The sequence below is a fragment of the Zea mays genome, chromosome 6 (assembly GCF_902167145.1).
Source record: "Zea mays cultivar B73 chromosome 6, Zm-B73-REFERENCE-NAM-5.0, whole genome shotgun sequence".
In the NCBI taxonomy this organism is placed as follows: Eukaryota; Viridiplantae; Streptophyta; class Magnoliopsida; order Poales; family Poaceae; genus Zea; species Zea mays.
Window position 1 is genome coordinate 155,531,550 of NC_050101.1, and position 25,418 is coordinate 155,556,967.

The 25,418-nt window shown below is 47.5% G+C and overlaps 1 protein-coding gene across 10 annotated transcripts; it reads left to right on the forward strand.

Annotated features, from left to right (window-relative positions):
* Window positions 1–3,648: 3,648 nt before the first annotated feature.
* Window positions 3,649–25,418, forward strand: LOC103630323 (cysteine-rich receptor-like protein kinase 2). 10 transcript variants are annotated; one of them, XM_020539554.2, is made up of 9 exons: window positions 3,649–4,771; window positions 17,073–17,192; window positions 17,267–17,412; window positions 17,501–17,726; window positions 17,832–18,066; window positions 19,650–19,803; window positions 24,375–24,522; window positions 24,757–24,795; window positions 24,893–24,985. In XM_020539554.2, exons 1-8 carry the CDS (start codon window positions 3,970–3,972, stop codon window positions 24,780–24,782), a joined length of 1,857 nt encoding a protein of 618 aa, XP_020395143.1. In that variant the 5' UTR covers window positions 3,649–3,969; the 3' UTR covers window positions 24,783–24,795; window positions 24,893–24,985. The 10 variants fall into 10 exon arrangements, with proteins under 10 accessions (XP_020395143.1, XP_020395138.1, XP_020395137.1 ...); XM_020539549.2 differs by lacking the exon at window positions 24,757–24,795 and having other exon boundaries at window positions 17,273–17,412; window positions 24,893–25,418; XM_020539548.2 differs by lacking the exon at window positions 24,757–24,795 and having other exon boundaries at window positions 3,650–4,771; window positions 24,893–25,418.

Below are 25,418 nucleotides of genomic sequence, written 5' to 3' on the forward strand. Positions count from 1 at the left end.
ACATCTTTCCTATCTGTAAGGAAGGATGGTTTTTACCTTAATGTATTCCAAGAGTCTTATAAAGGTGAGATGTTGTCCTACAGAACATCTTCTGAGGAATACACCTATATGAGTCAGACTGCTAGTCACAGTCTATGGGACTTGAGTAATCCCTAAATACTCACGAAAGGCACTGAAGTGTGACTTATATGCTTCTAAACAGCGGGAATACCCTTTTGCAGCCTAGTATCAGCAAAGGATTTGAGCGAATCTTATTTCGCACAAAACTGTCAATTCAAGGCATAGTCCATTGTTCAGTTGTGAATGAGTGAAACTCTTATTCTAGATGGATGTTCAACTTAACAGTCTCCATCGAAACACTGGTATATCAAAGGATTGTGATTCTGATACTTCATCATTACAAACCCTAGAGTTTGGTGGGGATTGTTGGATCTTTTATGGGCTTGGCCCATTTATTGAATAAACTCTATGGTGTGTAATGGTGGAGAATACCAATAGTACCACATTGAAAGTCCAAGGGTCTTTTGCCTTGACTTATATGGTGGGATTTATTCCACTTAACTTGAGAAGTCAAGAAATGGACAAGGGCGTGCCACACGCGCGCGCGCGCGCCGCCGCCGCCGCCGGCCGGGCCGGGCCGGGCGTGGCGTGGCGTGGCGAGGCGAGGCGAGGCGAGGCAGGCAGGCGAGCGGGCGTGGTGTGGTTGTGTTAATTTTTAGCACTCACTAACCGCGTACGTCAGCCGAGTGACCCTGTCTCTTCGTCTGCCGAGTGACCCTGTCTCTTCGTCAGCCAGCCGAGTGATCCTTCTCCTTCAGCTGCCGACTCAAGGCGAGAGCTGGCCGACTCATGGCATGACTCAGCTAGAGCTGACCGACTCTTGGCGTGACTCAGCGACCTTTCTCCTTCAGCTTCCCTCTGCGAGAGGTTAAATAGAGGAGCACCCCTGTCACTCGGTACACGCGAGAAACACTTTCAGTCTCACAGTCCAGCCGTCGAGTGAGGGTATTTCCATCTCGTGACTCTGCGCGCATAGAGGAGCGAGAGGGCAGGTGCCTCCGAAGTCGGTGCCGTTCGAGACCTTGCATGGGGGATCGGCAATTAGGTTTTTGGGGAGCGTCTACGCGACTGCCCAAAACATCTTCAACATGACAAAGGAAGCTGGCCAAGGATCTGAATCATCAGAGCACATAGGAGGGTATGACCAGTTTATTTAATTACTGTTTTGTGTTCTGGAGATTATATATGTTTCATATATTCATCTATGTTGTTTCGTATTTACGAATGATTTTATCTTATCTGTTCTGTCTTATTATAATATGATAGATCTGTCTGTTTTAATTTTACAGTCATGCTATTTATGTTTCTATCTGTTTATTTTCATTTGTTCAGTCAGTATACATGTTTATCTTATTCATATGATTTATATAATTCACATGCTCTATGTTCTCTTGATTCATATTGGTATGGATCATTTTAAGATCACGATTTCTATGGGTAATTATTTATTATATGTCATCATCATAATGTTAATTTATGGAATTAAAATAATACAGAAAATGCCTATAATTCTAACACTATGTTCGACAGAGAACTTGTTGAGTGTTATCTAGCCTTTGCCGAGTGTCTGCAGCACTCGATAAAGAACTATGTTTTATTGTACATGTAGAGAAGATTAAGGAATTCTTTCATTGGTTCCAGGGAGGTCAAATTCGACAGTGACTAATGAGTCAGCACTGTAGCATTATATACCCTTACATTTACACCAATACTTACAATAATAATCAAAACAAAGAAATGTCAATTATTCGACGTCACAGTGTCGACAAGTTCAGACTATGAATTCTGATCTGGGCATCCGGCCGGCCACGTCATGACACGTACAAAAATAAAGCCGACACGAAACTTTTATAGCTTGTTTGATTTAAGAAATAAAACGGTTTATTATTTTTTCACTCCTTTGCTTTCTTATTTAGTTTTTTATTTGATTTGTAGAATAGAATAAACTAATTTATCATCATTTTATTTCTTTATTAAATAATATGAGAGATAAATTTATTTCATCAAATTTATAAAATAGATAGTACACTCCTCATTTACAATGAAACCAAACACTCTTAGAGCAACTCGAATAGGAGCCCTAAACACAAAAATAAATTGAAATATAGGGCCTAAACAATAAAAGACAGCTCGCCTGTGGCGCGTCTCACCAGGTTTCCACACCAGCGTCTCGCCAGGTTCCCACATCGGCATCTCGCCGTCGGCCATCAAACGTTGCTGGCGACCATGGCTCTGCATCACAAGCGACAATCCAGGCTCCTTTGCCAAACATGGATAGCTACAGGTGCGGGATACATATCTGAATGCATCTAGCTATATATTATATGATTCCATTATCTGAATGTCGTGTTTTTCCTGTCTAATCTGAATGGACAGAGGTAATTTGTAGCATCATGTAACGTGTAGCATCATGTATACATACTGTTTAGCTTTACTTCTACAAGAGGTAGGAATGGACAGCAATAACATGTATATATTCTAATTCAAGAGATAAGTATAACTTCCTTCTATATCATTTAATATATGCATCATAAATATGTATTCACTTTATCATAAATCAGAGTGACTACCAAATAATTTAGTTATGGCTGTACATAGATTAGTCTGAACCCCTCTATCTAAATGCGAGTGCTTAAGAGCAACTCCAATCAAAAAGATAGGATATGTGCAAGACATTAATATCATTGAAAGACCCTGGTAGACCAAAGAATGCATGCCATATCCATAAATCGGTAGACGCCACAGCCTCTAGTACAATAGTTGGTTCTTTCACATGACCACAATACATGCCTTGATAAGCTGTAGGACAATTTTTCCACTTCCAATGCATACAATCGACACTACCAATCATTCCAGGAAATCCACGTTGTTCACCAATAGTAAGCAACCTAGCTATATCATTTTCATTTGGAGGTCTCAAATACTCTGGTCCAAAAACCTCACACACTGCCCTGACAAATTTTCGTAGGCTCTCGATAGCCATGCTTTCTCCAATCCGCAAATACTCGTCAACGTAAACTACTGGAACACCATAAGCAAGTTGTCTAAAAGCTGCAGTCACCTTTTAAAGACAAGAAAACCCAAGAGCACCGACAACATTTCTTTTCTGAGCAAAATAGTGATCATGTTGTTTAACCGCTTCAGCTATCCGCAAGAAAAGAGGACGACTCATCCGAAAGCGTCGTCGGAAATACTTCTCAGGATATGTTGGACGCTCAGCAAAGTAGTCATTGAATAATTTTAAATCATGCTCTCCTCTACTACGATCATATACCTCATGTCAAAAAACTGAACCTTGATGCTTTTTACGTTGATCTTCATTCTTCCTCTTCCGGTATTCACCTAGCATAAAAACCAATATGTGCTGAAGGTCATCATCAATCTCATCATCTTCTTGATGCATTTTTGATCTCCTACTTCCATACACCATCCTGCAACAAATGAGGACAACATATATTGTTCAAACAGGACAAAACCATCGAATGAGGATGTTGGGCCACCTCTGTTCTATTCACAAAATTTGATTGTAGCCGGTTCCACGATCAACTGATGTCGCTGTGTACCTGAAATGAAGGCAGCAATCCTAGTCGATGCATTGAGTGGCGGCTTCTACTGGATGAGCGCCGGAACACCACCCTGGAATTAGCGGCGGCGCAAAAAACAGTCTGCGCAGGAATGGCGTTCGGAGTGGCAGATATCAGAGGGTCTACGTACAGGGGAATATGGGTTGGTTACAAATGTAAGCTATTTTAGGGTCCACGGTTGAAATCAACAATTGTATTTGGACCCTAAATAAATAGAACAGGTAGCTAAATTAAATTATAGGGCCCAACTATGGGACTCTCATGATTGGAGTTGCTCTTAAGCACTCGCGCGAGGACTCCTACTTTGGGATGTGCGTTCGGCGCCATGCAACGGCGGCGACCAAGAGCAGCGCACCGCTGCCGCTTCCTCACGGCGGCGGCCGCCTCGTTCCACATCCACCTCCTCCTCCTCAGCGCCGTGTCCGCTGCCGGCGTCGATGATGACGCGGACACACCGGCGATTCTGGACACGGTGTGCGCGGCTACGCAGACTGTGGATCCAGAGGCCTTCGACATGAGCTTCGACACAACCATGGAGATGATCTACCAGAACGTGAAGAGCTCGGGCTTCGGTGCCGTCGGCTCCGGCGAGGGCAGCAACACAGTGTTCGGCCTCGCGCAGTGCATGAGCTACCTCTCCCCCACCGACTGCCAACTCTGCTACGGACAGGCCCGCGTGAAGCTGCCGCACTGCCTCCCCGCCGACGGCGGCCGCATCTACCTCGACGGCTGCTTCCTCCGCTACGGTGGCGACAACTTCACGGCCGCTGCCACCGACGCCAGCGACGCTGCGGTGTGTTCCAACGCCACCGCGCCGGCTGGGTTCGCGGCCGCCGCCGCCGCGCTGGTGCGGAACGTCACGGCGGCTGCGCCGGGCGCCAAGGACTACTACTACGCGGCGGCATCCGGGCGCGGCGCATACGCCGCAGCGCAGTGCTGGAGGTCGCTCAACGCCAGCGCGTGCGCCGCGTGCGTGGGCAGCGCGCGCGACCAGCTTGTCCGCGAGTGCCTACCGGCCGCGCCCGAGGGGTACGGCCTCAACGCCGGGTGCGTCGTCAGGTACTCCACGCGGGCGTTCTACCTGCCCGTCAACGCCGGCGGCGGCAGCGGCAGCGGCAGATCGTCCGGTGATTACATTTTCTACCTCGTGCTGACCTTTGAATTTCCCCGTTTCACTTGGTTATAAAGAGAGGAAAACGACATCGGTTAGACTTTGTGGTCTGTCATTGCTGGTCAAAAATGTTTAATGGGGAAGATCAGAGAAGCGTGCCGTGTCTGAATTTTAGCGATAGCAACTCCAACTCCTACTCCTGCAACTTCGTGGGGGCGAGCTAATATATGCAAATACAAAAGATCCATAGGGCTAAATCACAAAATCAGTAGAGAAGAAGTCAAGCACTGAGACTAGAGATGTCCAAATGGGCCGCCCGGCCCGGCCCGCCAGGTACGGTTAGAAAACCAGGCCGGGCCGTCTAGGCACGCGGGCTCAGTCCCCTGTCCGAGCCCGGCCCGCAGCGGGTCTAAACGGGCTGGGCCGGCCAGTTTAGCACGAAAAAGCGGGCCGAAAAACGGGCTATGCGGGCCGGTAAGTACGTTTTAGTGTTAAAAAGCGGGCTTAACGGGCTTAGAGGTAAACAGGTCGTGTCGGGCTAGCCCACCGTGCCTAGTTTCTTGTCCGAGCCCGGCCCGCTTATTCGTGTCGGGTCGGCCCGGGCCCGCATAGAACCGGGCCATGCCGGGCTCGGACCGTGTGGGGGATAGATATCCCCTGGGTCCACTAAAGAAGTAAAAGGCCTCACGAACGACCCAAGGGCCCAATAATTCGTAAGGTCATTCTTTCGTGGGCCTAGGGAGAGACAGCCAACAAAGGAGACGCGAGACTGATTAGTGCAAACACAGGCGGCCCACAACGTCGAACGAATGGATCACAACAAAGACCCGACTTTCCCGCGCTGAAGCCCTCATGCAACGGAGTCATGCGAGGATAAGTCGGCGAAGGTTACGTAGGGATAAACTCAAGAGGTTCACTATCTTTTAGCTACTTGTTGTTATCGTATCACATGTACTGCTCCACGGCCGAGTATATAAGGCCTAGGGGGCACCCCTTCAGATCGATCGACCCTGTTCTACTTAGCCACCCACAAAAACTCTCTGCGCCCTCTACCCAGAGAATCCCCTTGTAACCACGCTCATATACTCACCAGGACGTAGGGTATTACGCACTTCTAAGCGGCCCGAACCTGCAAATCTTGTCCATTGTCCCTCGTGCGATCGGCACGAACCATTTTGCTACAGTCGTCGACACCGTCCTACTCCTAAAAGCACCGTGAGGGGCAACCCCGGGTGTGCGGTCGGACCCAAAACACCGACAGCTGGCGCGCCAGGTAGGGGGTGTGTCGACGATCCAAGCTAGCTCAATGGCCGTCACCTTCCACAGCAAGATTACCATGCGTCCCGGATCCACATTCTGCTTCGGGACGATATCATCCGTGGCGGACGAAGAGGGAATTCTACACCGCCTCGCGGATCTACCGGAACAGAAGTCTCCTCCAACAAACTCCGAAAATGCTGGAAAAACGCTACCTCCGGCTCTTCGGAACGAGATCGTCTCCGGGGAGGCTGGAGCTAGAAGCTCGCTGACCCGGAAGACTCCGCTGTCTACTTCCCCGACAAAAGAATGGACACAGATCATGAGAAGGAAGGAGATCAAGGAAAGGCCAGTCGTTCTTCCCGTTCCTCCGACCTCAAAGGAGAACGGAAAGAAAGTCGCCACGGCAGCAATACCGCTCTACCCCGACGTCCTCTTCATCGGGAGAGCAGAGTCGCCCACCGTCTCCGACGACGAACCGACCGCGCCTGGAGAAGAACCACCTCAGCGAGAATCCCGCCGACGAAGGAATCGACGCAGGAATGTTCGACGACATCACGCAGCTGGAGAACGGGATCCGGAGCAGCCTGTCTCACGAGACGAGGTCTCAGAGATAGGAGAAACTCCGGAAGAACGCGTCTTCAGGGAACGAAGGAACTCCCGACGACGAGATCGCCGTCGGACTCAGGAGCAAGCCGAGCAAGACGCAAGGCAACGACGCGAGAACCCGCTCTTCGGGCGCAACCTGAACCCCGACTTCGCCCGAGCTATGAATACGCCGAGCGAGGTCGGAGGCGTTCTGGCCCGGATAGCTGACGGACTTCCTCGGACCCCCGATGCCGAGGGATACCGGCGCCTGTTCACTCAGGCAGCCAACCATCTTCTACCGCTCGCCCACCCGCCGAACGATCTGCGACACGCCATCAACAGTCGCCGAGACGCGCGAAGCTCTATCAATGCTTCGCGCGAACGGCGGCACGAGAACGAAATTCGCCGTCGGGAGGAGTATGACCGAGACCATGGCTTCCCGACTCAAAGCCAGGCCACCCAAACTGAGTCGGCAACAGCTTCAACTGGTGGAACCACCCGGGGACGGTCGAGGAACCACCACCGCCACTCCCCTCCCCGGGACAGACGACATCCTCGACGACAGGAGGACACGTGCGGAGTATCTGCCCTTACTCCGCGCCTTAGGGCCATCCAATGGCCTCCCAACTTCAAGGTATCCAATGTCGACAAATATGAACCTAAGCAGGATCCAGGGGGCTGGTTGGCCGTCTACACCACCGCTGCTCGGGCCGCCGGGGCATCCGAGGACGTCATGACTGCGTATCTGCCCATCGTCCTCGGGCAAGACGCGCTGCAGTGGCTACGACATCTACCCCGACACTGCATCGACGACTGGGGAGACTTCAGTCGACGTTTCACCGCCAACTTCCAGTCTCTCTCCGACAAGCCAGCGCAACCATGGGACCTCAAATCCATCAAGCGCCGGGGGATGAGACTCTCCGGTCATACCTTAAAAGGTTCCAGACCATGAGAAACCGCATCCCCGAGGTCACGGAGGCGGCCGTGATCGAGGACTTCTACAGAGGATCTAATGACTCGGCTTTCGTCCGAGCCATACTGCAAAAGGCGCCAACCACCTCCGAGGAGCTATTCCGGGAAGCCGACCTCTACATCACCGCTGACGAGCGGGCCCAGGACCTCATCGGAGGAGCAAAGCCCGCACCGGCGGCACCACGACGCGACGCGAACCAGCCGCCCGACAAGCGCTGGGAGAAGAGGCCTCGCGAAGAGGTACACGCCGCCGGACCACCCGCCTCTCGCGCCCGAGGAGGACCTCGTGGAGGCGAACGCACGCTGGACGACATCCTCGACGCCCAGTGCCCGTACCACAAGGATATGCGCCACACTCTCCGCAACTGCCGGGACTTCAAGCACTCCGTCGGGCATGGCCGACCCTTCCAACCTCTACCACCTCCTCCGCCGAGGGGAGGACCAGATGAACCACGACAGCCCCATCAGCCGGAGGAGGGGGGAGGAGGAGCTTTCCCGCGCGTTGACAGGGAGGTCAACGTCATCTTCGGCGGACATGGGTCGCAGGAGAACAAGAGACAACAAAAGCTCAACGACCGGCAGATACTGGTGGCGACCACCGGCCCTCCCGCCCCGTACCGGTGGTCGGAGCACCCAATCACGGTCACTCGGGATGATCAATGGCTCAACTTCGACCACCCGGGTAAATACCCGCTCCTCGTCGATCCGGTGATCCGAGAAAGCCGGGTGAAGAAGGTGCTAGTGGACGGGGGGAGCAGCATCAATGTCACCTTCCCCCGTACGCTTCAAGGCTTGGGAGTTCACCTCAAAGAGCTCCACGAGTCAGACACTCCTTTCTTCGGCATCGTGCCGACGGAAGGGGAATACCCAATGGACTGGATTGGATATGATATGATTGGACCTTTCAAGAAAGCTCAAGGAGGATACACCCATGTATTGGTGGCAATTGACAAGTTCACCAAGTGGATAGAGTTTCAGCCCATTGCCTCCTTAACCTCTGCTAAAGCCGTGGAATTCATACGAAACATAATATTCAGATTTGGGATACCGAACAGTATCATCACTGACTTGGGATCCAACTTCACCAGTTCAGAATTCTTTGACTTCTGCGAGCAAAAAAGCATTCAGATCAAGTATGCATCTGTAGCCCATCCGAGAGCCAACGGGCAGGTTGAGCGAGCCAACGGAATGATATTGGAAGCACATAGAAAAAGGGTCTTTGATAAAAATGAAAAATTCGCAGGAAAATGGATAAGAGAATTGCCTTATGTTGTTTGGAGCTTGAGAACTCAACCTAGCCGGGCCCTGCATGGAAACACTCCTTTCTTTATGGTCTATGGGTCGGAGGCAGTGCTACCCGCTGATCTCAAGTTTGGGGCGCCAAGATTGATCTTCGAAAGCATAGCAGAAGCCGAAGCCACTAGGCTGGAGGATATCGACGTACTCGAGGAAGAGCGACTGAATGCGGTGATTCAATCAGCACGATACCAGCAGACTCTAAGGCGCTACCACGACAAAGCTGTGCGGCAACGTTTCTTTTCGATGGGAGACCTAGTCCTCCGCCGAATTCTAACGGGGGAGGGACGGCACAAGTTATCACCCTTATGGGAGGGACCTTTCATAGTAGCAGAAGTCACTCGTCCCGGATCATATCGCCTCACCCAAATGGATGGTACAGAAGTCGGGAACTCCTGGAATATAGAGCACCTCCGAAAGTTTTACCCATAGCTGTATCTCAAAACAGCCAAGGTGACCATGTATTCTGTATAAAGGAAATACGTCATCAATAAAGAGAGATTTCAAAGATACTTGACTCATTTATGATTGACTTGCATTCTTACTTAACTCGGGGTGACCACTATGCCCTACGAACGGAGCAATCGGCTTAAGTCGGCAACGACTTAAGGCGGTGCAACATGCTCACGCTTACTTAACTCGGGGTGACCACTATGCCCTACGAACGGAGCAATCGGCTTAAGTCGGCAACGACTTAAGGCGGTGCAACATGCTCACGCTTACTTAACTCGGGGTGACCACTATGCCCTACAAACGGAGCAATCGGCTTAAGTCGGCAACGACTTAAGGCGGTGCAACATGCTCACGCTCACTCAACTCGGGGTGACCACTATGCCCTACAAACGGAGCAATCGGCTTAAGTCGGCAACGACTTAAGGCGGTGCAACATGCTCACGCTCACTCAACTCGGGGTGACCACTATGCCCTACAAACGGAGCAATCGGCTTAAGTCGGCAACGACTTAAGGCGGTGCAACATGCTCACGCTTACTTAACTCGGGGTGACCACTATACCCTACGAACGAAGCAATCGACTTAAGTCGGCAACGACTTGAGGCGGTGCAACATGCTCACGCTTACTCTACGGGGGGTGACCACTATGCCCTACTAACGGAAGTTACCGACTAAAAGTAATTGATGGCTTGAACCAGTATAGCGTACCCACGCTTATGCAGTTCAAGGGATGATCTCCATATCCCACAAACAAACTTCATAATCATCATGCAGTGTTACCACAAACTTGCAAACTAATAAATTCTGATACAATAAGGGTGTAATCACGTCATTCGAATGATAAGCCGATACTTGATCACGCTAACTGCGCGCTCGGAGCACGCGAACTGCTTCTTTATTTTCTAATGTCTTTCTCAGGAACGACTGACGAAGAAGGGCGATTCGAGGAATCAGGGGCAGCATTCACGTCGGCTTTTATATCTTCAGGGACAGCCACGCCGGGTCTTCTCATCAAGATTCGTCCTACTCGAATGGCCTTGTCCAGGGCCTTATCGCGCTGAGTTTTGAAAGTGACAGCAGCTTCTTCAGCAACTTTAACAGCCTGCTGAGCAGTTTCTAACTCCTGAGCAATGGATTTCTTAGAAGCTCGGAGTCCCTTGATGGTGGCGTCCTTTGCCGATAGCAACTGTGTAAGGCGGGCCACTTCATCCGAGGATTCTTGCAGTTGACGGCGCTGATTGTCAAGCTCCTCCATCGTAAAACGGTGGCTCCTCTCCAAGATGGTCAGCGAGTTGCTGGAATCTCGGTACAACCTGTCCAAGTTATCGCGAGAAGCGGCAAGGATGCGTTTTTCCTCCTACAAGCAAAAATCAACTCATTCAGAATCCAAGAGCATCATAAGGCGAAGCACAGATTCGTAAGCTACCTTCTCAGAGTCAAGCTGGACATGAAGGGAGGAACTCAGAGCGTTGGCATCATCCAAAGCCGCAGAGACCTGACTCAACTCGATCTGACTTTGAGAATACTTCTCCTCGAAGTCAGCGCATCGTCGAGCCATTTCGGCTTGATCTTGAGAGTGTTTTTCTTCAAGAACTGTGATCTGCCGAGTCATCCCTATCAAGAAGTATTCAAACAAAATGAGGTCAGAAGGTAAAACAATCCACGGGCAAAACAAAGAAGAAGAAGAAAAGACACTAACCAGCATTGGCGGCCTCCAACTCAGATACACGACTCCGAAGCAACACCGGATTCCAACGCTCAAGAGATGAAGCCACCTCCGGGATGGAAGCACCCTGCGATTTCAGCTGGCCGACCATTCCATCCACCAAAGCCTGATAAGAAGAGCGGATGATCATAATGGCAGCAATTCACGCAACATAAAGATCCAACTAAAGCACAGCACAGCACCTGGAGGTTGGAGAAAAGCGAAGGGATCCCCAAGTCATTCAAAATCGGCTGATGACCAGGTGCCAGACCACCACTCGAAGCAGTTTGCAGCAGACCAGCAGGAACAAGCTCAGTACATTCAGCAGAGTTTAACTCCAGACCAGTGGGGATGCTGCCCTCCAAAGCGACCCCCTGATCCGGAGTCCGAGCCACCATCATGCCGCCAGAGTGTGGAGGTGAACCCACATGAACATCCATGGAAGTGCAGGAGGGAGACCCCGCTCGGACACCCTCGGGGGCTGGGTCAAGGTTGGCACTGCCCACTTGAGCCGGGTCACCCCCGGCAACACCCTCGGGGGCTGGGTAGTGGCCTACACTCCTCGCCTGAGTTGAGTCCTCCCTGGCGACACCCTCGGGGGCTGGGCACATGTCAGCACTATTCAAAGGATCCAAGCTCTCTGCCGTGACCACCTCTAAAGTCGACGGGCCTTCAGCTGTTTCCACAGGATCAGGACGGTCCAAGTCATTATCCCGGCCCTCGAGATCGTGCTCTAAGGTCGACGAGGCACGGGACGACCTCAACCCAGCATCTGGCACGGCTGCACAAGTTTCTGTTGCATCAACGTCTGCAGGTTCCAACAGCAAGTTCTCAGGGACCATATCCTCTAGAGCTTGATCAAAATTGGTCATGGACAGTTCTTGCAGACCAATAAGAGCAGACAAGGCAGGAGAAGGAACCCCACTACTACCACCGCTAGCGACGAACTGCCGACTGTTCTTCCGAGTTAATGGAGTTTCATTCTCTTCCTCCTCATCTTCCACAGCAACAGCACAAACAGCATCCTCATTAGGGTCAGCAGCAGGCGGAGCGCACCCATTGGGATCAATGTCAGCAAGACCAGTTGCAGTCATTTCTTCGGCAGTAGGAGCTAAGGTGCTGGCATCCTCATCAAAGCTAGACACTCGCCGGAGGCGTCTTCTTTTCCTTTTCTGCTCATCAGCAGAAGGCTCGGGCTGACTGGTTCGGCTGGGACGCCTCGGGCGAGTATTGGCAGGTTTCGAGACATCCAAGGTCGCATCAACTTCTGGAAGCGGCACCACTGCCAATGTACCATCAGGAGCAGTATCAGATGAATCCTCAGCTAGCAGATCGAGCATGTCATTTATGTCTGCGTCACTAGGGTTCAGGGGCACTTCAAAATAAATCTGCCGTTCATCATCAGGTATCTCCCCGAGCGAAGCAACTAAGGAACGGACCTCTTCAGCAGAAGGTCGAACTCTAAGACCCAAATTGCTATCTGTCACGGGCGGATTGGACACAAAAAGAGTGAAATCTTTGGGAGAAGGCAGGTTCCAAGCCGAGTATGCCACTGGAGCTCCAACGTTTGAAACCTTACCCCTGAGGATCATCTCGAGTCGGCTCACCAAATCAACAGAAGAAATTCTCTTATTAGTAACTCGAGTCGAGTCGGCCAGCCCTCGGTAAAGATATGCCGGATAGGCCCTGTCCTTCAGCGGCTGAATGTTTTTGAAAACAAAATCTGTGACCACGGCTTCGGCAGTCAGACCTCTCTCTTTCAGTAATCCAACCTCAGTAAGCAACACGCCCGCCTCGGCTACTTCTTGGTCCGTGGGAGATTCAGTCCAACTCGGAGTATGAACGTCTGCCTGTCTCCCTGAGCGAGGAGGGAGAGAATTTCCATAATTGTCCATTATAAACCACTCCAGACGCCAACCTTTAATGCTGTCCTTGAGGGGTATCTCGAGATACTCGGTCTTCCGCCCCCGGCGCATCTCTAAACTGGCACCTCCGACCAATTGATGCTGCCCCCCGGCCATCCCAGGACGGCAGTGATACAGATACTTCCACAAGCCAAAATGCGGCAGCACGCCAAGGTAAGCTTCGCAAAGGTGAACGAAAATAGAGATTTGGAGAATGGAGTTAGGGTTCAAGTGAGTCAGGTTGATGCGATAAAAATCAAGGATACCACGGAAAAAAGGAGATATGGGAAGGCCGAGGCCGCGAAGAAGAAAAGGAGTGTAAACCACTGACTCATGGGTATCTTCGGTTGGGACAGTGGTCCCGTGGCAAGAACGCCAAGAACAGAGTTCCCGTGGAGGGAGAACCCCGATGGAAACAAGGCGGAGAAGCTCAACTTCAGAAATCACAGACATATGGTTACCTGCGAAGGGTAACTGACTGTTGGGGTCGATGGCGGGGATCACTGCGGCAGACGAGTTTGCGGTCTTCCTCTTGGGCGCCATCTTGTTTCTCGCTGGCGAAACAGAGCAGGAGGAGAGTGGCAGAGAAAACTCAGATGCGGAAATGCAAGAACTAGGGCACGGAAAGCAAAGACGGCTAAAAGCGCGACTCTTAAGGGATATTCTTGAGCCAGATACCTTTTCAAAAGTGCCCAGTCATCACCCGGCGGTCATCTCCGAAATCCCAGCATGCCACGTGGATATCTAACAGTTATTTCCAAGAAAGCCGATGTGCCACCTCATCACTCGGCCGTTTTCCTCAAATTAACTCGAGAAGCTGGCTATCACTCGGCGCTGCCTCTAAAATGCCGATCACGAGTTCAATCGCTCGGCATTACTTCTAAAATGCCGACGCCGACCTTTAATCACTCGGCGCTGCCTCTAAAGCGCCGGCCACGTGTTCAATCGCTCGGCATTACTTCTAAAATGCCGACGCCGACCTTCAATCACTCGGCGCTGCCTCTAAAACGCCGACCACGTGTTCAATCGCTCGGCATTACTTCTAAAATGCCGACGCCGACCTTCAATCACTCGGCGTTATTTCTAAAATACCAGCTCTGTATTTTGTCACTTGGCATTACTTCTAAAATGCCGATGCCGACCTTCTATCATTCGACATTGCCTCTAAAACGCTGGTCTTGTGTTCGATTGCTCAGTGTTACTTCTAAAACGCTGATGTCAATCTTCACTATCGCTCGGCGCTGTTTCTACTGTATCAAAAGAATCGTTTCAACGTTCAGCGAAAGCTGTGACGAGTCATCAAAAAGAAGGGATAAACGGCAATCTTCATTAAAGGGAAGTTGACGAGCTTACAAACCAACTCTTTATGAGTTGGTACTTCCTAATTCTACTCTACATTACTACTACTACTAAACTACATTATACTACTCTACACTACTACTACTACTAAATTATACTAATTACTACTACATTATTCTAGCTATAATAAACTATACTAATATCTAAGAAGACCAGTGGCACCTAGCCACTGGCCCTGCCCCTGCCGCCGCCGCCGCCCTTGGTGCTGCCCCTGCTGCTGCCCCTGGTGCCGTCCCCGCTGCCGCCGCTGCTGCCCTTGGTGCTGCCCCTGCTGCTGCCCTTGGTGCTGTCCCTGCCGTCGCCGCCGCCTCTGCCGCTGCCGTCGCCATCGTCGTCGTCGTCGTCGTCGTCTTCACCCTCGTCGCCGCCGTCCGAGTCCTCCTCATCCGAGGAGTACTCCGACTCATCCGAGCCTTCGAGCCCGGCGCGCTCGACGGCCCGGATGTATGTCCAGACCTCCGCGGCTATCCCCTGGGAGTCGTCCGAGTCATCGGACGACGCCGGGGGAGAGACGGGAGCCGGAGACCCCTCGGGCTCGGAGGAGAACTCCTCCTCCGAGTACTCTGAATCACCAAACTCCTCCGATGGAGGAGTCGGCTCACGCTTGCGCTTGTTGTTCTTGCCCATGGTTAAAGCTTTGGGAGAGAAGAAAGGGAAGAGGCAGTAAGGAGCAGCGAAGAGATGTGAAGAAACCAGAGAAGCAAAGGGGTTATTTATAGAAGGGAAAGGCAACCGCTCACTTCTAACCGCGGTCACTGAACAGTCGCAAGGCATTCAATAAGCACTTCCACCCACCCGAAGACACGTCAGACGGCGGACGCCGTTTCATGCAACACTACACCCATTGGGACTCCAGTCAACAGCGCGAAGGATATGATTACACTAGCCGTCCCATCGCATTACTACTCAGAGGCAACCGGCTAAAACACTCAGCGTACCAAGCCGTCCCTTGCCCACACCCATTGGGGGGGGACGCCCAGGAATTATCGGTATATTTTTCAAACGGTCACATCTGTGCAGAGCATGCAGTGAATACCTCAAGACAAAAATGAGATATCAGTAAGGATCAGAGGAAAGCCAAATATAACCAGCAAAGTACAAGATATGGCCGACAGAAGCGACGTGAAGACTAGACAGAGAACGTCCGTCAAACGTCCAATCAATCGCAGAAGCAAATAAATTGCACTACCTAGCAAGATATGGATGGATTGCAAACTCGGCTGCTAAAGACAAAAATATACGCTGACCTGAGCAGCAAAATATTGATGACATAATGCTGACCTCCAAAGCATAATGCAAAATAGCCTCATGCCAGTTTTCGCAAGTGAAAGGAAGACCTTCGAACGGATTATCCTTAAAAAATCCATTTGAAGGTCGGGGGCTACACCCATTGGGTGCACCTCCGGTGCACCCAATAAAATCCAGGGTCTTACAATCCAAAATGCCGACCTCTAAGGCACAAGCACAAAGCCGAACTTTGGTCGGACGAGTGATCAAAACCAGAGAAGACAGCAAGGAATCATTTTTTGGACCTTGGATCTTTGAGTTGATTACCTCTAAATCAACCCAAAGATCGGGGGCTTGTGGGGGATAGATATCCCCTGGGTCCACTAAAGAAGTAAAAGGCCTCACGAACGGCCCAAGGGCCCAATAATTCGTAAGGTCATTCTTTCGTGGGCCTAGGGAGAGACAGCCAACAAAGGAGACGCGAGACTGATTAGTGCAAACACAGGCGGCCCACAACGTCGAACGAATGGATCACAACAGAGACCCGACTTTCCCGCGCTGAAGCCCTCATGCAACGGAGCCATGCGAGGATAAGTCGGCGAAGGTTACGTAGGGATAAACTCAAGAGGTTCACTATCTTTTAGCTACTTGTTGTTATCGTATCACATGTACTGCTCCACGGCCGAGTATATAAGGCCTAGGGGGCACCCCTTCAGATCGATCGACCCTGTTCTACTTAGCCACCCACAAAAACTCTCTGCGCCCTCTACCCAGAGAATCCCCTTGTAACCACGCTCATATACTCACCAGGACGTAGGGTATTACGCACTTCTAAGCGGCCCGAACCTGCAAATCTTGTCCATTGTCCCTCGTGCGATCGGCACGAACCATTTTGCTACAGTCGTCGACACCGTCCTACTCCTAAAAGCACCGTGAGGGGCAACCCCGGGTGTGCGGTCGGACCCAAAACACCGACAGACCGGGCCCAAACAACGGTCTTCGTGTCGGGCTCACGGGCCTCGTGCTTATTGGACATCTATAACTGAGACTGTCTTTAACGGTCTACTTTAAATTTATCCTCCTATATCTCACTATTCCGCCACATCAGCTATCTCTCTTCTCCTATATCTCTACTCTCTACAATGGTTCATTCTAATTCTCTTCATATACCCAGCTACAACCATAAAATATTACTCTCTTCGTACTTTTTATTTATCGTGTTTTAGTTTAAAAATGAACCGGAGGACGACAAATATTTGAGAAATGAGTCAGTGTTGTTCATACATATTTACCATTTATTACCATTTTTTCCCAACAAACAAACACTGATACGCACGCAAACCGATGGTAGGGAGCTCAGTGCCGCACCCCACACTTAGCGTCTCCCTGTATAATCCTGGTATGGGAGTTGAGAGGTGATAGAGGGATCCGTTGAAGAAAAAAGTGCCCCCAGACCCCAGTGATAGAGGAGGGCGCACAACCTAGTCTGAAGAAGAACACCGCCTCCCCTAGAAAAGAAATTCTCACAGATGCTATTTTGGGTTTCCTTCATGGCAGCACGGCGCATTGCTGTCATCGTGGTCGCTTCAGTCTTGTCGGCGCTGCTTGTAGCCATGGGCATATTATTCATCTGGACAAGAATGAGGTCCAGATCAAGAGACGATCTCCTCCATGACGGTACGTATGCAACGCAACGCAAACCTCCGGTGACAAGTCTTTGACGCCGTGCGTACGTGCTACGACATGTATAGATACAGACATGGACGGCTCCGGCGGGATGATCCGCGCCATCGCCGCGTCGCATCTGAGCTTCAAGTACCAGGAGCTGCGGACGGCCACCGGCGAGTTCAGCCAGACCAACAAGCTCGGCCAGGGAGGCTACGGCTCCGTCTACAAGGTGCGAGAAGCTAGCACACAGATACGCAATGCAACAACTGAGCTGATTGCATCCACCACGGTACGGTGCTTGGTGGTGGTGGTAGCAGGGTGTGCTGGCGGACGGGCGGGAGGTGGCGGTGAAGCGGCTCTTCTTCAGCACGCGGCAGTGGGCGGAGCAGTTCTTCAACGAGGTGAAGCTGGTGAGCCAGGTGAGGCACAAGAACCTGGTCAAGCTGCTGGGCTGCAGCGTGGACGGCCCCGAGAGCCTCCTCGTCTACGAGTACCTCTGCAACACCAGCCTCGACCACTACCTCTTCAGTATATATACTACTTGTATCGTAACACTCAATTGGTAACACAACACTCATACAATTTGGATTGGATTCTTCCTTCTTTCTGACTGGCATTTCGATGCATCATGCATGTAATGCAACGCAGACGCGCTCAAGAAGGCCGTGCTGGATTGGGAGCGGAGGTTCGAGATCGTGCTGGGCACCGCGGAGGGCCTCTCCTACCTGCACAGCGCTTCGGAGGTCAGGATCATACACCGGGACATCAAGGCTGGCAACGTCCTGCTGGACGGCAGGTTCAGGCCAAAGATCGCCGACTTCGGCCTCGCCAGGAACATCATGGACGACCAGAGCCATCTCAGCACCGGCCTCGCCGGAACTTTGTGAGTCACTACCGGAATCGCGTTCTTTGCCGAGTGTCTAAGACACTCGGCAAAGACTATTTTACACTCGGCAAAGCCTTTGCCGAGTGTAACACTCGGCAAAGAACACTCGGCAAAGTTTTCATCGGCAAAGGATTCTTTGCGACTTTGCCGAGTGTCAAAAAGCACTCGGCAAATTAAGAATCGAAAAAATTTAAAAAAAAACAGCAAAACATTTTTTAAATTCTAGGAACAACTCTACAACCCTACCCTATTACCTTACCCGTTGCTTATATGTTTTGTAAATGGTGAGATTCGAACTCGCAACCTCTCTCTCGCGCATACCCTCCTATACCACTACACTACTACACCAATTATGTTTATATTACGTTTCCATTCCCCATATACTATAACAAATCGAGAGTAATTTGATTATTTAAGGCACTAAATGAGTTCATTTGAAAATATGACCAACTATAAAGTTGCATAACTTTTTGAGATCAAAAAGTTTTATTTTAATAGTTTCTACATCCGAGACCGTTTATAAAATTTGAATTTTAAATTTAAAAACTTCACACGAAATTTTCAATGATAAGATGATTTCAAATCAAAAAATTGTCAACTACAAAGTTTCATTACATTTCAAGACCTACAACTTTTATTTTGGTGGTTTTTCCATTCGAGACAGTTTGAAAAATTCAAATTTCAAAATTCAAACATAGTTTTGCATAACAAGATGATTTCAAACTAAAACATTGTCAACTACAAAGTTTCATAACTCTTCAATACCTACAACTTTCATGTTGGTGGTTTTTCCTTTCGAAGTCGTTTTCAAAATTCAAATTTTAAATTTTTTAAATTCAGACGTAGTTTTCGTTGACAATATGACTTTAAATGAAAAAGTTGTCAACTATAAACTTCTATAACTTCTCAAGATCTACAAAGTTTATTTTGGTTGTTTGGTAATTTGTTTATCTCAGATGATGGTTCTAACAATATGCACAAATTCTATACGTCTCTCTCGTAGTTTCATAAACTATACGAGAGAGATATGGGTTTTATGAACAAATTTATTTTTATTTTGTCATATGAAGAAATGTTCAATATATAAATTGTACATCATGATGAGTTATACAAATTTGTAGTTGAAAACTTTTTCATTTAAATTAATTTACTACTTTAAAATGTGATTTTTAAATTGACTTTGCCTAGTGTTGGAGAAAAAACACTCGGCAAAGAGCTCTTTGCCGAGTGTTGTATTTGTGACACTCGGCAAAGAGCCCTTTGCCGAGTGTCAAAAAAAGACACTCGGCAAAGAAACTCTTTGCCGAGTGTCAAAAATAAAACACTCGGCAAAGAGCTTCTTCGCCGAGTGTTTTCTTTTACCGAGGGTTTTTTGTGTGGCACTCGGCAAAGAGCTCTTTGCCGAGTGCCCGAAATAAAACACTCGGCAAAGAATATGGCACTCGGCAAAGAGCCAAATTCCGGTAGTGAGTGCAACCAAACTTTTCTTTCTTTTATTTTTCTTTTCTTTTCCTGATGACTGAAGAAATCAATACAAATCAATCTCCCTCATTAATTTATGATTTCAATTTCTGGCGCAGTGGATACATGGCTCCAGAGTACATCGTCCACGGGCAGCTCACGGAGAAGGCCGACATCTACAGCTACGGCGTGCTGATCCTCGAGATCGTCACTGGCAGGAAGAGCAACAACTCGGTGGCGTCGTCGGAAGAAGGCCTTTCACTCATGGCACTGGTATGGTAATGCTGGTTACATGCTAAGAAGTAATATCATGTCTAACAGTTTACACATATAATCATACAAAACACTGTTTTGCATTATAAGTTGTACTGTTCGTAGAATGGAGTTTCAATATAGGTATAAAGACGAATAAACTGCTGGAGATAACCTAATAGCTTAGGTGAATCTAGGCCATCGAATTTTACAAGGCATGACATAATTTAGGGCTTGTTTGATTTCTTTAATTCAGGGACTAAAGCTTACTCAAAAGTTGGTTGCAAACACAAAGTATTCATAATGCAATAAATGGCTCATAAGAATACTAAAAAGTCTCCTATCATTCTTCCGCCATTAATGCGACTAAAATAAATGGAAGATAAAAGGTGAAATTATTATGGTTTAACCCCTTTTAGCCACCCTTGAGGGACTATAGACTAAAGAAGTTTAGTCCTACTGTTTAGCAATTTAGGGACAAAAATGAAAGACTAATCTTTAGTCCTTGTAACCAAATATGCCCTTAATCGAATCAACAATGGTATTTATCCATCGACCATAAGTCGGCGACTTTCATGTCCTTCCCCTGCATCACCATGTCATTCTTCGGTAAGGTGGCACTGACGACATGAAATCCTAAAAATAAAATATAACCTAGTTTGAAGTGTTTAGAACATCTCCAAGCATCTTTCTAAAATTTACTTCTAAAGTCTAATCATCAATTGGAGAGCTATTTGAGTAAAAATCACTTTCTATATCTTTATACCCTCCAATAGCTTTCCTATATATTGTGTGCACTCTAGAAAACCATCATCGCTCTCCATATTTGGCTATCAAGAAATTCAGAATAGAGGATCTCTATATTTAGAGATTCAATTAAATAAGGTGTTATAGGATACTTTTTCACCAAAATTTCTATTTCTATAAATTACAAAGGATATAAAGAGTCTTTTGAAGTTGCTCTTAAGACGAAAAAAAATTATTTGCAACTCCACCATTTGAGTGTTATATTATGTTATAGGATCATGTTATTTAGGAAATAAAATGTTAGAAATAATGTACAAAATGAGGATAGAGCTCCAGTGTATGAGGTCCTATATTTAGGACCTGAGAGACCGAGTCCTATAATTATTTTTAAAATTTTATGAAATAGAAAAGTTTTTGGAGTCAATGTCCTATATTTTAAAATACAACTCCGATTAGTACTCATGTTGGAGATGCTCTTAGTACTTCATTTTGTACTCCCGTTTAGTACTCCATTTTTTGAGTCAGTGTCATATTTACCAGCTCTGCTCATTTATGTACATAAAATACATCAAATGTTAAAAACAATAAAATCACAAAGTTCATAAAAGACTACTCTTCATCCTCATCGTCCTCCGCCTCCTCAACCTCTTCCTCGTTTCCTTGCATATATTTTAATTATTTGGTCAATCATTTATTTGTCCAACATGTGAAGCCTTCTCATGTCGTCATTCATATTATTGTTCTAATTTATCAACTTAGTGAACTGCTCGTATAACTTTGTATAATTTAATTTCTCGCTTGACTTGTAGATATGCTTTTCTATGGCCTTCTTCTGGTTAGGGCTATCGTTGTTGCTCGTTTGTGGCACTATTCCTTTGTATTGCGCTCTTATTCTATCGCGACCAATAGAGGTGTGGTGCTTCGACACCATTAGGTGATCTGAAGCTATAGTCTCCCTCCAACGTTGAGGCGGGATCCTCTGCTCGCATCGCTCGAGTCGAAGTCACCGTACCATACACACCACTTTGGTTGATTGCGAAGTGCAGACAACATATGCTCTAGCTTATTGAATTCTATTTTGCCAGGCTTGTTGTGAAAGTTACCCTTTGCCGCTTGGAACAACTGAGCATCATTTGCTCCGTTTGACTGGGGCATAACAAGCGATTGTATATGCCATTAAAGAGGGTGAAGTTTCGGTTGCTTATGGACCACCAATCCTTGAACAGCTTTGTGGTACGCTGGCGAGGAGGCTCAGTGTTGCAGTTGGATGTGGTCGCAATTTGCCCCAAAAGACCAATCTTTTTTATCGTTGCCCTCAACAAGGTCAATGGATTGTATTAACCATGCATGCATCTACAAATGTACAAACTCACAAAATGTTCTCTGTTTACAAAAAAAGTGTGGAATTTATAAAATTATGTGTACTTATAAGCCTTTCATCCTCCATCTTAGTCCAATCCCATCTGCGTTGGAACTACGATGCAGTGGAGAATGCGGACTAGTTAGAAGCCACATCATTATATGGTTGTTTGGTGGCACTATCATGTCTGAGGGAGCATGAGAAGGAGTAGGGACACCATATGCTGGAGAAGCATCACAGGTTGGAGGGAACATACAAGGAGCACCATAAGGAGGAGTATATAGAGGAGGAGCACCATACGAGCCATATGGAGGAAGAGCGTATCGATACTCGTATGGATATGGAGGAGGATTCAAATAAGTGAAAGGTTATGGATGACAAGCATCAGTGGAAGGTGCTTCTTCAGTTCTAAGAGGAGGAGAGTCAGTGGTTGGAGGCTCAGTAGGAGGAGGGGCTTTGATATTTGGTTAGTAAGGATATAAAGGAGGAGCATACATATAAGGAAAGAGAGGTTGAGAAATTAGGCCATTGGGATGATTATGACCTTCCGCTCATCGATGGTAGATGTGAGGAAGACCGCCGAAATAGACTTATCCCGCACCGATAGGGACCTCAGGATGTTGCAGACAGCCAGACATTACTCGTTGAACAAGTCCATGAAAGAGTCATAGTTGGGACTCCACATCCGATCCATATCGAAACAGAGGTTCGAAAGACCCTAAACGAAGATGAAATTGTGTGAATGAAGTAGAGAACTTGACAATTAGAGGTGAAAGTATGTGAAGGAAGCCAAGAACCCCTCTCTATCTATAGTGTGGATTCAGTTTTTTTTGATTTTTTTAGAATTTTTTGGGATTTTTTTAAATTCAAACGGTTGAAATTGAATGGACCAATCACAGGCGGCCACATGTTCACCGATACCGACCGTACCAGGTCGGCAGCAGCTGCGACCTTAACACGTTGGTCGGTATCGACCACGAGGTCTCCAATGTGACATGTGTCGTCCAGATCGATCGCCCGTAATCCAACCGACTAGTTGGTCGTGTCACCTGTCACCCGCCACTGCATCCGATGGGGTAAGTACCGACCGTCTGTGATGCCACGCCAGCGGTCGGTACCGACTGTCATTGGCACCGGTCTAAGCATCTTTCGGGTCAATATTCACTGCACAAAGCCTAGAAATAGTTATGGAAACTAGTTTCTGAGAATAAAGGAAGTTTTTTGGCTAATTCTATAAGTGCGGTTGAGTACCGGCCTACCAGGACCCTCTTCAAATTGAGAAACATGCATATTCTAGACAGGGCCGGTCCTGACATTTCGGGGGCCCTAAGCAAAAATTTATATAGAGGCCCCATATAACTAGGTATATGTATATATCATCTACATATCTACTAAATACATATCAGTAAAGAAACTGTATATAAGTTACTGTAATATAGAATATTACACATTATTGTTTATAAAATAACATTGGCTGAAATAATAAAAATTTACTTGTCACTTCTCATCTTATAAAATTTCTTCTAACATTTTTTGATACAAAATCATCGATTATACTATTGATATCGATATCATTCAATAGCTTCTTCTCGACCATAAAGGCGTCAAACCATTCAACCTTTCTTGACTCATTGCTGATCTTAAATAATTATTCAGTAACTTCAATTTTGAGAAGCTTCTTTCAGCAGATGCAATAGTAACAAACACAGTAAATAATATTCTATAAGCAATAGAGGCATTAGGATAACAATCCACAACTCTGATATGCTCAAAAATCTCCACAACAGATAATGTGTCGTTAGGCAAAGTAAACTTTAGAATATTCAATTTAGAAATCAAATCATTTAACTCAACATCACATGAACCATTATGAGAGAAAGTGTTTGCAAATTTAGTGCAAAACTCTTCAAGTTCTCTATCATTTAGTGAGCTTAGTGTGCTTGAGCTCAATAAAAACCCAAATATACCTAAACATGGAGAGTTCTTCAAATCTGGTCCTCAAAGAAGTGCTCGCCATGTCAACTAATACCAAAAAATAGTTGACTTGAAAAGCTCTCTCATTTTCTAGAATTTCTTCGTGGCACCTACTTTCATCAAATTGTTTCTTTCTCACCGCTTTACGCTTTATTGGAAATGATGTATTTACACCAAAATCATTTGCAATATCTTTAACAATGGTTACCAGCGAGCAGCGGCTAGAGATTTTGGGAATAGAATAAATATATATCATACATATATATAAGAGTATATATCTATTTAGGTCGGACTGGGGACCCTACTAACTTTGGGGGCCCTGAGCGGCGGCATACCCTGCCTACCCTCAGGGCCGGGCCTGATTCTAGATTATAATTGTGTCCTTTGCGTGCCTCATACTGAGGAAAATCTTCTTCACCTTCTGTATCATTGCCCTTTTGCTTGGCTTGCTGGTTCAGCTTAAATGTGTTCCTATCAAACACTGATGATATTTTTGTCATTTTGGCGTCAGGGATCAGATCAGAGAACCTTTGTTCGTAGAAATCACCATCACAATGTGTTGGGCAATATGGATCTTACGAAATGGATGCAAAGCTTTCCACAAGAAGGAATTTGCTCTAGTTATTCTAAGAGCAAAAGCAAAATATCATCAACTTATGGTTAGTTTAGGAGCCACAAAACCAGAGGGTATTGAAGGGACTTAAATCCTATCCTTATTCAATTTTGAATAAAAATATTATTTTAGTCTCTCCAATCTCCTCCGGTTTCGTGGCTCCCAGACTAGCCCTTATAGATTTATGGCTGGGATTTGTGAAACTTTAGCTATTTTCTTCTTTACATTTTTTTGTCTCTTGAACTTTTTGTGGAACTCTGTTTTTTTAAAATGTTCGCAGGGGCTGCAATTCCTCTTGTTTTATAAAAAATCAACAATGGTAAAATAAATAAATAAAGTTCTTTGCTTGAAAGGCTATTGTTGTAACGGTACCATTTCAGAGGAAAAAACTGATAGAGAGGTATGTTTTTTATCAGATATGGAGTCACTACAACACCGGCACCCTGATGGAGCTGTTGGACCTGAACCTCCGCGAGCAGTGCTCGGAGGAGGATGCCCTCCGGGTGTTCCACGTCGGGTTGTTGTGCACCCAAGCGTCACCGAACCTTCGGCCGCCGATGTGGAAGGTGGTGGAGATGCTCAGCGGCGGCAGGGAGGTGCTTCCCCGGCCCACCCAGCCTCCGTTCATCAACATCACGGGGCCCAACATCAAGAGCGACAACTTCGGGTCGCCGTTCTCGCTGAACCAGCTCTCAATGAGTGGGGTGCAGGCCAGGTAAAACGTGTGTATGGCGTTGTGTTAGTAACACTTTTTTCAGAAGTTGAAGAGATGTTTGACTTTAATTTTCTGATCATGGATATTTTGTTGATCTGGTGACATTTTGGTGGCTATGTGTAAGTCTTCTGAGGAAATATTCTGTTTGTAAGTAATAAAACATCCAGAAAATGTTAATCAACCATTAGTATTATGCAAACATTCAGAGTATAGGTAGTCTTGCGGAA